The following is an 11,744-nucleotide window of genomic DNA, read 5'->3' as shown; positions in this document are numbered from 1 at the left end:
TTAAAAATATATTTCTTTATTGGTTTCAGAGAGGAAGGGAGAAGGAGAGATAGAAACATCAATGATGAGAGAGAATCATTGATCGGCTGCCTCCTGCACACCCCCTCTAGGGATTGAGCCCGAAACCCAGGCATGTGCCCTTGGCCAGAATTGAACCCGGGACCCTTCAATCCGCAGGCCGATGCTCTATCCACTGAGCCAAGCCGGCTAGGGCAAACCAGCAACCTTTTGATAGGACGACATCCAACCAGCTGAGCCATATCAGCCAGGGCAAATTATATATTTTTGTATCCTTATAAGTTCATGGCCCAGATGTCAGTTACAGCAGTCATCCTAAGGGCTTCCTGGATTTGAAAGACCCACCATCGAAGGCCTCAGTTCTCCCTTGGGACCTTCCATGGAGCTATTCTAATTTTCTCATGACATGGCAGCTGGGTTTCTCTGGCATGCACAATTCAAGAGCTCAAGGCAGAAGCCACAGTGCCTTTTATGACCTAGCCTCAGAAGTCAAACACCATCCCTCCTTCCATACTTTTTTTTTTAAATCCTCACTGGAAGATATGTTTTTGTTATTAATTTTATAGAGAGAGGAAGGGGGATAGAGAGAGAAACATTGATGTGAGAGAGAAACATTGGTTGCCTCCTGTACCCACCCAATTGAAGATTAAGCCCGCAACCTATATATGTGTGCCCTGACTGGGAATGGAACCCAAAACCCTTTGCTGTACCAGACAATGCTCCAACCAACTGAGCCACCCAGCCAGGACCCTTCTGCCATATTCTTACTGGTCACACAGACCAGCTCTGATTCAAGTGGGAGGATACTGTCCTATGCATGAATCCCAGGAGAGAAGGGTCACTGAGGGTGATTCTGGAGGCTGGCTGTCACATTCATATTGTTTTCCCCCAAGGGAATTAGCATTAGTACGAGGCTTTAGCAACTGCAGATATTGGGATGCATGTTGGCTAGAGAACTTAAACGAAGAAATCAACCAAAGGAAATAATTCTACAGCCTCATCTCTTTTCCTCTTCCCTCCTTGTACTCTCAGTTTAAGTCAGACTGAATTTCTTATGGCTCTTCAGAACCCACCTGGCTCTTCTCTCTCATTTTAAGGCCTGTGCACCTATGGTTTTTGTGTTTGAAAGCTCTTCCTCTCCACTTCACTTGGCTACTTCCTCATAATTCAGGACTCAGCTTAAACACAACTTTCTCTGGGAAACTTTCCCTGATTCCCTTAGGCCAGCCGTGGGCAAACTACGGCCTGCGGGCCGGATCCGGCCCGTTTGAAATAAATAAAACTAAAAAAAAAAAAGACTGTACCCTTTTATGTAATGATGTTTACTTTGAATTTATATTAGTTCACACAAACACTCCATCCATGCTTTTGTTCCGGCCCTCCGGTCCAGTTTAAGAACCCATTGTGGCCCTCGAGTCAAAAAGTTTGCCCACCCCTTCCTTAGGCTGTCACTGCTGTGTGTACTTTGTCTCCTGAAAAGGACCTTATCCAGTGTTTGAAATTCAGGCACCCTCAAGTGAAGAGAACATCTGATGAAAAGAGATGAAGGTTGAAGAAATTAGCATGAATGTTCTCTAATAGAAGTTCCAAAATTACCTTTTGTGATAATGGGATTTTTGTCATTCATGCTGTATAATGCAGAAGCCACTTGCCAAAGAAGCTAGTGTGACTGAAGAACTGAAGTCTATTGAAAAAACTCAGGAACTGTATTGTCCCACACAGCTATTAAAAGAACAGACCTGCCGGGATAGACAGGGTAGTGGAGAGAAATGGAGGCTGAGCTTTGCTACATGGAGAGTAGGCCCCTTCAGACCTGAGGCAATCATGATAAACTAAATCCAGTCCAGGCAAGCATTTGCCAAGTAGTATTACAACCTCCTGCAAGGCTATTTGTAATTGAACTGAATGCTCTGAACAATGAAAGGGTCTAAAGACACAGGGATTGGTTGTCTGCTGGCAACATCAAGAGAGTTTTTGTGCCTGAGTTGTTTATTTTTTGTGGGTCACTTTTTTGTGGGGCATGGGTGTAGGGAAGCTTTTGTCACATTTGCCACCCTGCTTCAGGGTCAGAACCACGATCCTTTAAGAGGGTCAACAGATGTAATGGCTGTCTCCAAATTTGCACCTTTTAAGACAAGTCAAGAAATAGCCTTCTCTCCTCCCTCCCTTCTCTCCCTTCTTTCCTTTCATGGCTTTGTGCTAGGCTTTGAGAAGTGTTGACCCCAAGAAAGAAGTTTCTTACCAAAAGGGGCTCCTGAGGCAAACTGGGCTCAAATTTAAAAGCACAGCCTAGCAACTGTATCTAAACTGGGGCCTCTCACATGAACAGCCTTTCAGGGAAAATCATTAGTATGAGGCTGAGCCAACCTTTATAAAAGTGCCTGGAATTCTATTTCAAAAAATAGGACCAAAACTTTTTTTGTCAGATCAGAGCTGTGCAGCTATATGCCCCTTAGCATCTTCACCCCACCAGCCTGCAGAACAGCTCCATTCTGACCCATCATGATAGTGCTTTCTAGAGCAATCAGAGGGTGAGGTTTTGGGGATCCTCATTTGCATAAGGATGAGCCAATCAAGGACCAGGGCTGCTAGCTCCCCTCTGACCCCGGGAGCCACTTTTTTACCCGCGTCGCCCCCCCCCCCCCCCGGCCCCCCCCCAGACTGTGCTTTTCCTACTGGATCAGAGCTGTCCAGTCAGAGCGGTGCCCTGCAGCCCTGCTGCTCCACTGGATAAAGTTTCCTTCTTCACTGCACTCCAAATGGCTGATTCCCATTGGCATTGAAGAAAAGGGGGAATCATTCAGTATCTTTTTTTGTGAGAAGCTTACAGACAAGAGTAGATAATAAAAATGTCTACACACTGACTGGGAGCCAAATGTTCTGGGTTCGGTGCTGTTTTACAGACCAGTTAGCTACACCTCAGCTATGCGTTTGCGAAATGTCAGGGCTGGAGAGGACTTCTGAGGTCTTTGCCCTAACTTCCTGGGCGCTCATGTATCGTAATAAAAATTATGATGAAAATTGCAGCTAGTTAACTGAGAGCTTACAAGTTCTAGACACTGTGCTAAATGCTTCATACCATTTCACTCAAGCCTCATGGCTATTTTGCAAACTTCCATTTTCAGAAGGAGCCTGCGCCTTTGCTCCCAGAGTTTTAAGTAAGCAGCCCAGGTCACACGGGGAGTAAATACTAGAGTTGGGCTTTGATGCCAGCTGGTTCCAATCCCTACGTTTTTTACTTTGCTGTTGAGGTTGCTTCTCTTCAAGGGTGGGTCGGTCAGGAGAGTTAGCTTCAGGCAGGGAGAGTGCTGGTGACCATGATTCTAATGCCGAGGGCCGTTCTGCCGCGACCTCAGGCCGCGGGTCACCTGACTCTCCCAGCAGCTGTGGGCGGCCCGTACCGTGTCCTCCCCACTCCCGGGAGAGCGCGGCTCCGCGAGGATCCCAGCTGCTCGTAGCCACACGCCAGCAAAGGGAGAGCCCAGGGCAGGGGTCCGAGCCACCCACCCGGGAGAGCCCGGCGCCCAGCGGCCCGCCTCTGCCTCGCGACTTCCGGTTCCGGGTCGGCTCGCGCGTGCGCGGAGACGGCACGGAGAGTGCGCGGGGGCGGCGGGGAGCGTGCGCCGGGACGTCGGGAGCGTGCGCCGGGACGTGGGGAGCGTGCGCCGGGACGTCGGGAGCGTGCGCGGGGGCGGCGGGGAGCGTGCGCGCGGTGACGTGCCGGCGCCATGTTGGAGGGCTGGCGGTAGCGGCTCGGGAGGTGCTCATTCTCTCGGTCTCGCTCTCTCGCTCGCTTCCCCGGCTCCCTTCGGTCCCCCCACCCCCTGGTCGCCTGCGTGCGGGAGTGTGTGCGAGGCAGGGGGAGGGCGTCGGGGGGTGGGGGTAGGCCTTCCGGTCCCCGGAAACCCGCGGAGGGAGGCGGAGGCTGCGAGGGACTCCGGAAAGCCATGGACGTCGAGAGGCTGCAGGAGGCGCTGAAAGGTGGGGGTAGCTGCCGCTCTCCCTTCCTCCTCACGCTCCGCCGCCCTCTATCCTCTCCTTCGGGGCGGGTGGCTCCTCGGGCCGGGCGCGGGGGCAGGTGCGCCCGGCTCCCCTCCCCCTCCCGCCTCCCCGGGGCCGGGAGCCCTGGGCAGCTCCCTCCCGCCGGAGCTGGGCTTTGTGTCCGCCGCCGGCGTCCCGCTGGGGGAGGGGAGCCGGGAGCTCGCGCCGGAGCCCTGATCCGGCCCCGCTGCTCCGGGCACTGGCTCAGTTCTCGCCAGGCCCCGCACGCCTGGCTTCGAGTTAGAGGAAAAAGCAAAGGTTTGGGGGTACGGGGAGCAACTTTAAATTTGTGTCTCAGGAAATTCAGAGCTTCTGGAGTCACCATTCCATCCTGATCCTAAGGTGGTCGGTCGGCTTCCGAGCAACAGGTTTGAGAACAGTGGTTTTCTAACAGCAGAGTGATGGCAGCCTTTGGAGAGTTGTGCTCTGGTCCCCGGAATCATTTAGGGACAGCTGCGCGAGATGGCTGGGGTTTCCTCAAATGCAGATGTTTGGACGGCAGTTGGGTAAACAATGCCTTGGGTCCTTGGACATTAATTTCAATCGGATTTTCAGATGGAGCTCCTGCTGTTGTCCCCCGGAACACACTTTGAGAAACATGGAGTTAAGGATGGTTTGTGAAGTGAGTGCCCTCTTTAGGCAGATGTTACATGGAAGTACAGCTAGGAGAGTTGAAGTGGCTATTTGGCTGAGAGGCTGTTTTTTTTCCTTTGTTCTTAATATGAGGCTAATTTTTTCCCCTTGTTCTTAATATGAGGAAGGACTGGAAAGAAACTTTGTTTTTAGAGGGCATTGGAAATGGTTGGTGGGCTGATGAGGAATACTGATAACTGTTCTTTCTTCCCTTACCTAGATTTTGAGAAGAGGGGGAAAAAGGAAGTTTGTCCGGTCCTGGATCAATTTCTTTGTCACGTGGCCAAGACTGGAGAAACAATGTGAGTTGAAAACATATGCCTTGTTATGGACCGATGTATCATTCAGAATTGTTTGGGAAAGGGGGAAAAAGTATATTTCAGAAGAACTGAATCTGTGTAAAGCCCTAGTCATTTAAAGCAGTTATTTAGTGCATATATACTTTATGCATGATTTGTAATGAATTTAAAAAAAATTTGTTAAACTTTTTAAAATGTATCTTATGCTTTGGTACATTTGGAAAACTTAGTTGTCTGAAAGAGCCAGAGGAAGGGAGGATGGGTATTCCGTTTATGACCCTTTTTTGGCCATAACAGGCTTATTTCCAGGATTTTGTGGCTTGATTCTATTTCAGATTCTTTTGTTGGTGGTATTTTCTCATATCGTCCTACATCCAAGCTTTGTTGTCATATTTATGTATGTGGGTATTTAAGGTGTCAGTTCTGTATATTCTCTTCAGAAACCAGAGTGATAAATCTGGCAGATTCCAGATGCTGTAGTTTTGAGTGTCCTGTAAACTTTATAGCATAGCTAACTTGTTATATCTGCTCAGCATTTTATTAGGTTTGTTTCCAAATGTTGTAAATCTGAAACTTATACAATGAAGTTAGTTCTGTTTTCAAAAGGAACATTTCATTGCATTGTTGTGTATTTGGTTAGCAGGAATTGTTTTCACACTCTGTCAAAGTTAATTCCTAGAGAGCAGTGTAGTTTAGGTGACTTTCCTGTAGTTTTGTCTTTGGATAGGGAGTGGGGAGCTGGAGGGAGAAAGGTTTCTTTGGGTGCAGGGTTAATAAGTGGAATTTCTCTGGGCTCCCCTACTTCTTGCCTATTTTAAAATTTTCTTTTTGAAGTCTATACTATAAGAATGTAAGCTTCAACAAGTGGTGAATATTTTCTTTGGCTTTATTAACAAACTAGAGGCCCAGTGCACGAATTTGTGCGCAGGTGGGGTCCGACTGGGTGCCCTGATTGGGGGTGATCAGGGGTGGGGCCAGCGGGGGAGAGGGGATGCAGGAGGTTGGCCAGCCAACCCTGCCCCCTGGTGGAACTCCTGCTCCAGGGGACAATTTGCATATTAGCCTTTTATTATATAGGAGGATGCTTGTTACTCACAAGATTTGCTTATGGTTGTAGTGTAACCTCAACTAGCCTAATTACATTTTTTTAAACTATATTTTTATTGATTTCAGAGAGGAAGGGAGAAGGAGAGAGAGATAGAAACATCAGTGATGGGAGAGAATCACTGATTGGCTGCCTCCTGCATGCCCCCCTTCTGGGGACCAAGCCCACAGCCCAGGCATGTGCCCCCAACTGGAATCGAACCCGGGATCCTTCAGTCCGCAGGCTGACACTATCCAATAAGCCAAACCAGCTAGGGCAGTGGTCAGCAAACTCATTAGTCAACAGAGCCAAATAACAGTACAATGATTGAAATTTCTTTTGAGAGCCAAATTTTTTAAACTTAAACTATATAGGTAGGTACATTCTTATTAACTTAATTAGGGTATTCCTAAGCTGGCCTTTGCTAAAAACGTCCTCAGTCTGATTGAGGTACGTTCACTGAGGTCGACCCCTTCCAACTCTCCCATCCACACTCATCTTGTATACTTGTTTCATCTATCTCCTTTCGTTCATCCTCTCTATACATCCAAACCATCTCAACATACCTTTCTCAATCCTCAACACTACATCTTCTTTCATTCCACAACGTTCCCTAAAATTAACTTAATAAACTTTACTTTTGTCACCCGCGTGCAATTTGCAGACGCGACTAGCACTAACCACTGCACATGAGACTGCTGACTGACTGGCTCACTCAACTCGTGCATGAATCACGCGCACCTCCCCCGTGCCGCGTCTCCCGTCGCCCGACTGACCGACACACCCCCACTTCTAACGCCACTTCTTCAAAATAGACTCGCTCAGGCTGAAAACCGACTTCTGCGCATGGGCCACGAAGTTTCAATCGCACTGTATGTGCACGCCCGCACGTGGTATTTTGTGGAAGAGCCACACTCAAGGGGCCAAAGAGCCGCATGTGGCTCGTGAGCTATGGTTTGCTGACCACTGAGCTAGGCATTAACTAGCCTAATTTTAGGAAGAAGAAAAAACTCGTTGCTTTAGTGGTAACATGCACAAGCTGAACCTCCTTAATGCTTTATTAAAATTACCAGCCAACTTAACACATTGCGGACGGATCACGAGAATTCTCATGTTTTCTTTTCTAAGGCTTGTGGCCAATCACAAGAATTCCTTAAAATGATATTAACTTGTAAGAACATGTAATAAATTCAAAATGCAATGGGTATTTAATTTTAAAGCGTGCCTTTAACATTTATGTAAAACGTTTTTTGTACTCATTCAGTAGAAACGTATCTGGCCACTGGGTAAAGCTAGCAATAAAACTACTAGTCCGCAATGTGTTAGGACTGTGATTATGATGTGTTGTTCAGTTTTATATTTATATTTGTTGCATTTAAAAAAATGGAAGCATTTAGGTTTTAGGGGGAAAAAGTCATTATAATCTCTAAAAAATTTCAAAATAACTGACTGGTGGCCATATAGATAAGCTTAAAAATGAGTACATGTCCGGTTTCAAAAATAAATTGATGTCTAAATCATAAATGCTTAGATTGCCACTATTTCTTTCAAGTAGCTGTTTGGTGTATACTTACCCCTTTCTACAAAAAGTATTTTTTTATTTTCAGAGTTTTGATACACAAGATTATGTTAAACTATTTGGAGATAAATACTTTAAAACCTCTCCCATTATTCTGCTTATCAGGTCTGTACAAACTGCCTTCCCTTTTTGATAAAATACATTGGCCATAAATGTATAAACAATTGAAAGTTTCTAAAATACAGCTTTTTAATATCCTGACTGGATTACCAAGTGGCTAGATAAATTTAACCTGATTTTCTAGACAATTATTTTGTTCTTATTAGAGGACTTAAACAACGTGTGTCTGCCATCCCTATTAGGTATTTGTACATTTATTTTAAGAGTATTTTGTATTAAAACTAGAGGCCCAGTGCACAAAATTCGTGCACGGGTAGGGTCCCTAGCAGCCTCTGGCTGGGGCCTTCTTTCGTTCTGCGCCGCCCCCTGATGGTCAGCACACTTCATAGCAAGCGATCGAACTCCCATTCGGTCAAACTCCTGAGGAGACGCTTTGCATATTAGGCTTTAACATATATAGTCTAGAGGCCCAGTTCACGAAATCTGTGCACTCGAAGGGGGTGTCGCTCAGCCTGGGTTGCGAGAGGGCTCAGGCAAGGCCGAGGGACCCCATCGGTGCATTATTAGGGCCGGGAAGGCACCACAGGAGGGCTCCAGGGCGTGTCCAGCCTGTCTCACTTAGTCCTGATGGGCCAGACCCCAGAAGCAACCTAACCTACCAGTCTACCGTCAGTGTCTGCCCCCTGGTGGTCAGTGCACATCATAGCAACTGGTCGATAGGTCGGCATTCTGCCTGCTGGTGGTCAGTGCATGTCATAGTGGGCGGTTGAGCAGCCTTAGCATATCATTAACATATTATGCTTTGATTGGTTGAATGGCTGACCAGACAGAATATTAGGCTTTTATTATATAGGATAGGATGATTGGTAGTGGTAGGTTGTCTATTGAGTATGGAAACATTTTTTTAAATTTATCATTTAAGCAACTGATGTTTATACATTTAGCTTTATTATACATTTAGTCTTTGTTGTTATTTTTTAAATCAACATGGGTATGCCTTAACTTTTAATACTGAAATTTGCAGTTTCTGTCATTTATGGCTAAACTGAGCTTTGTCTAACTTCTAAGGTTATAACATAAAATGAAAATGTAAAGAACAGGAAGTCAGGTCTCATGTTTTAGGATGGATGAGTTGCTTAAGATAAGAATTCTATAGTTCTGTTTTTATTCTCAATAAGATGCATCATTAACAAAAGAAATATTACAAACTTTGTTTATAGAATGAAAATCAGTCGGCAAACTGTGGCCCCTTGAGTGTGTCTCTTCCACAAAGTACCACATGCGGGCGTGCACATACAGTGCGATTGAAACTTCGTGGTCACACTCAAGGGGCCAAAGAGCCACATGTGGCTCTTGAGCCGCAGTTTGCCGACCACTGGCCTAGGCTATTCTTTTTTTTTTTTTTTTTTTAAGTTGATTTGACCTTTGTGTTTTTAGCTTTAGAGAGATCTTAGTATTATAAGTACAGGTTCTTACTGAGGAGGAGGTTGGTGGAAAATTAAAAAGCTTTGGAACAATTTTCCTTTCTAGTCTATTAAAAACTACCTGTGAACATCTGTTGTAGGAAGTTGGGGAAGATGCCAAAACATGGGGTACCAAACTTATGAAGAGGGAGATATCTTCTTATCTGTCTATCCGTAACAACCCCCAGGTTGTTTTTGGCAATTTGAAAAATATTACTTTTATGTTGGAAGGTTATTTTCTTCTGAAAATGGAGCGACACTTTTCCAAAGTTACAGTTTCTAACTTAATAAGTGCTGAATAAACAGAAACGTGGTGGTTTTAATAATGATATAAATAATTTGATGGGTTTTAGTTGCAGTTGTTCTTCTTGATAATCAAATTGTCTCTTTGGCCAGTGGGAACCTCTTCTAATTGATTTTAGAGTCTTTTGACTTGAGTATAATAGTCTTTGATAAAATCCTTATCTCTGGTATGAGAATATGTTCTAAGTTTATTTCCAGCCCTAGACCTGGAATCAGCCATTTCTTGAAGAAGCCCTGTCTTCTTTTAGTGGAAAATAGAGCTTAAAGACTACAATCTGGGTACTAGAGATGCTTATTATGTTGAGTTGGTCATTCTAGCCCAGTGATGGCGAACCTATGACACGCGTGTCAGAGGTGACACGCGAACTCATTTTTTTGGTTGATTTTTCTTTGTTAAATGGCATTTAAATATATAAAATAAATATCAAAATTATAAGTCTTTGTTTTACTATGGTTGCAAATATCAAAAAATTTCTATATGTGACACGGCACCAGAGTTAAGTTAGGGTTTTTCAAAATGCTGACACGCCGAGCTCAAAAGTTCGCCATCACTGTTCTAGCCTCTTCAATGGACAGAACGAGATAAAATACTTCATGATTCATATTGATACTTCAAATTCAAAATTAGGACTTCAGGGTTTATTACTTCTTCCACACCAAAAATCCTGGTTCTTAAGGGCATAGTAGATTTAGGATATTCCATAATTACTGACTTTAACATTATACACCACCAATATAATTACTACTAAGAATGTTAAAAATTTTTTTACATGCACTCTCCCAATTTTAGCTACAATTTAAAAAAAAAAATAGTTGGTGTCTACATTATCTGAGCATGATTGTTTATCAATCATTTACTTGTAGTTTATATTAGTTATATATGTAGTGTTTACCACTAATCCTTACGTCGGTATATCTAGTCAGTTTGGTTGTCAAAAGCTCATTCTCTAGTGCAGTGGTTCTCAACCTTCTTAATGCCGCAACCCTTTAATACAGTTCCTCATGTTGTGGTAACCCCCAACCATAAAATTATTTTCGTTGTTACTTCATATCTGTAATTTTGCTCCTGTTATGAATCATAATGTAAATATCTGATATGCAGGATGTATTTTCATTGTTACAGATTGAACATAATTAAAGCATAGTGATTAATCACAAAAACAATATGTAATTATATGTGTGTTTTCCGATGGTCTTAGGCGACCCCTGTGAAAGGGTCGTTCGACCCCCAAAGGGGTCGCGACCCACAGGTTGAGAACCGCTGCTCTAGTGGATTCTTTAGGCTCTTGGAAACAGTATTTACGGAATTCTTGTGTGTTGCTAACATTTTGTGCCCTGTGTTCTTGAAGTTCGGTTTGTCTGAAAATAAAATCTTTATTTTACACTTTTTGCCATTGAGTAGCTTAAATATGTTAATTTCATTGTTTGTTCCCCTCCCCCAGTTGAAGGAGTTACTGTCAAAAATCTGATGATAACCTGATTTTCTTTACTTTGTAAACCACCTATTCTTTTTGCCTAGATTCACAAAGGATTTTTTTCTTTAGAGTGCAGTAATTTTTCTAAACTACTAGAGACCTAGAGCATGGATTCGTGCACCTGTGGGGTCTCTTGGCCAGGCCTGCGGGAATCAGGCCGAAACCGCCTCTCCAAAATCCCCTGAGGGTCCCGGATTGTGAGAGGCCGGTTCTTGGGTGGTGCATCCTGGAATCGGGCTCCCTCCACTCTGGTTCCATGTGCGTCACCCAAGAACTGCAGCTGCCAAGTAACTGCAGCTTGGCAGCTCCTGCGTTGAGTGTCTGCCCCCTGGTGGTCAGTGCACATCATAACTACTGGTCGGAGCGTCTGCCCCCTGGTGTGTCATAGATACTGGTTGGACAGTCACTTAGGTTTTTATATATATAGATATCTTAGTGTTTGTGTCAGTATAGTCAGGTAATGTGGTGTGTTTTTAGAAGATGTATTTTCATGTTTTTCAGCTTTTTTTTAAATTTCAGGAAAATGATTTTTTTACTCAACATGATTATTTTGAGATGGACCCCATATTAAAGATATCAATAGTGCATTCCTTTTTCACTTGAGTGTTACATGAAAATACTATAGTTTTTTATATATTCACCTGTTGATGGATATTTGGGTCATTTCCAGTTTTTTAATTATAAAAAAAGCTGCCGTGAACATTTGTGTGCAAATCTTTGTATGGGCACGTGTATTTTCTTTTGGATCAAAACCTAGAAGTGGGGTGGTTGTACTATATTTACCTCTTA

The 11,744-nt window shown here is 44.2% G+C and overlaps 1 protein-coding gene across 4 annotated transcripts in view; it reads left to right on the top strand.

Moving 5' to 3' along the window:
• Positions 1-3,422: 3,422 nt before the first annotated feature.
• The window catches only part of PPP4R2 (protein phosphatase 4 regulatory subunit 2), a 67,000-nt gene continuing 58,678 nt past the window's right edge, over positions 3,423-11,744 (top strand). Inside the window, exons 1-2 of one of the 4 annotated variants that reach the window (XM_036331547.1) lie at positions 3,423-3,778; positions 4,913-4,994. In XM_036331547.1, coding sequence (XP_036187440.1) covers positions 4,993-4,994 — 2 coding nt within the window. In that variant the 5' untranslated portion in view covers positions 3,423-3,778; positions 4,913-4,992. Of the gene's footprint in view, positions 4,000-4,635; positions 4,682-4,912; positions 4,995-11,744 lie in introns of those variants that run through there. The other 3 variants (XM_036331545.1, XM_036331542.1, XM_036331543.1) reach the window with 3 other exon arrangements.

This window comes from Myotis myotis, unplaced genomic scaffold, assembly GCF_014108235.1.
Source record: "Myotis myotis isolate mMyoMyo1 unplaced genomic scaffold, mMyoMyo1.p scaffold_m19_p_13, whole genome shotgun sequence".
Taxonomy (NCBI): domain Eukaryota; kingdom Metazoa; phylum Chordata; class Mammalia; order Chiroptera; family Vespertilionidae; genus Myotis; species Myotis myotis.
This window is presented reverse-complemented; position numbering and strand designations above follow the sequence as displayed.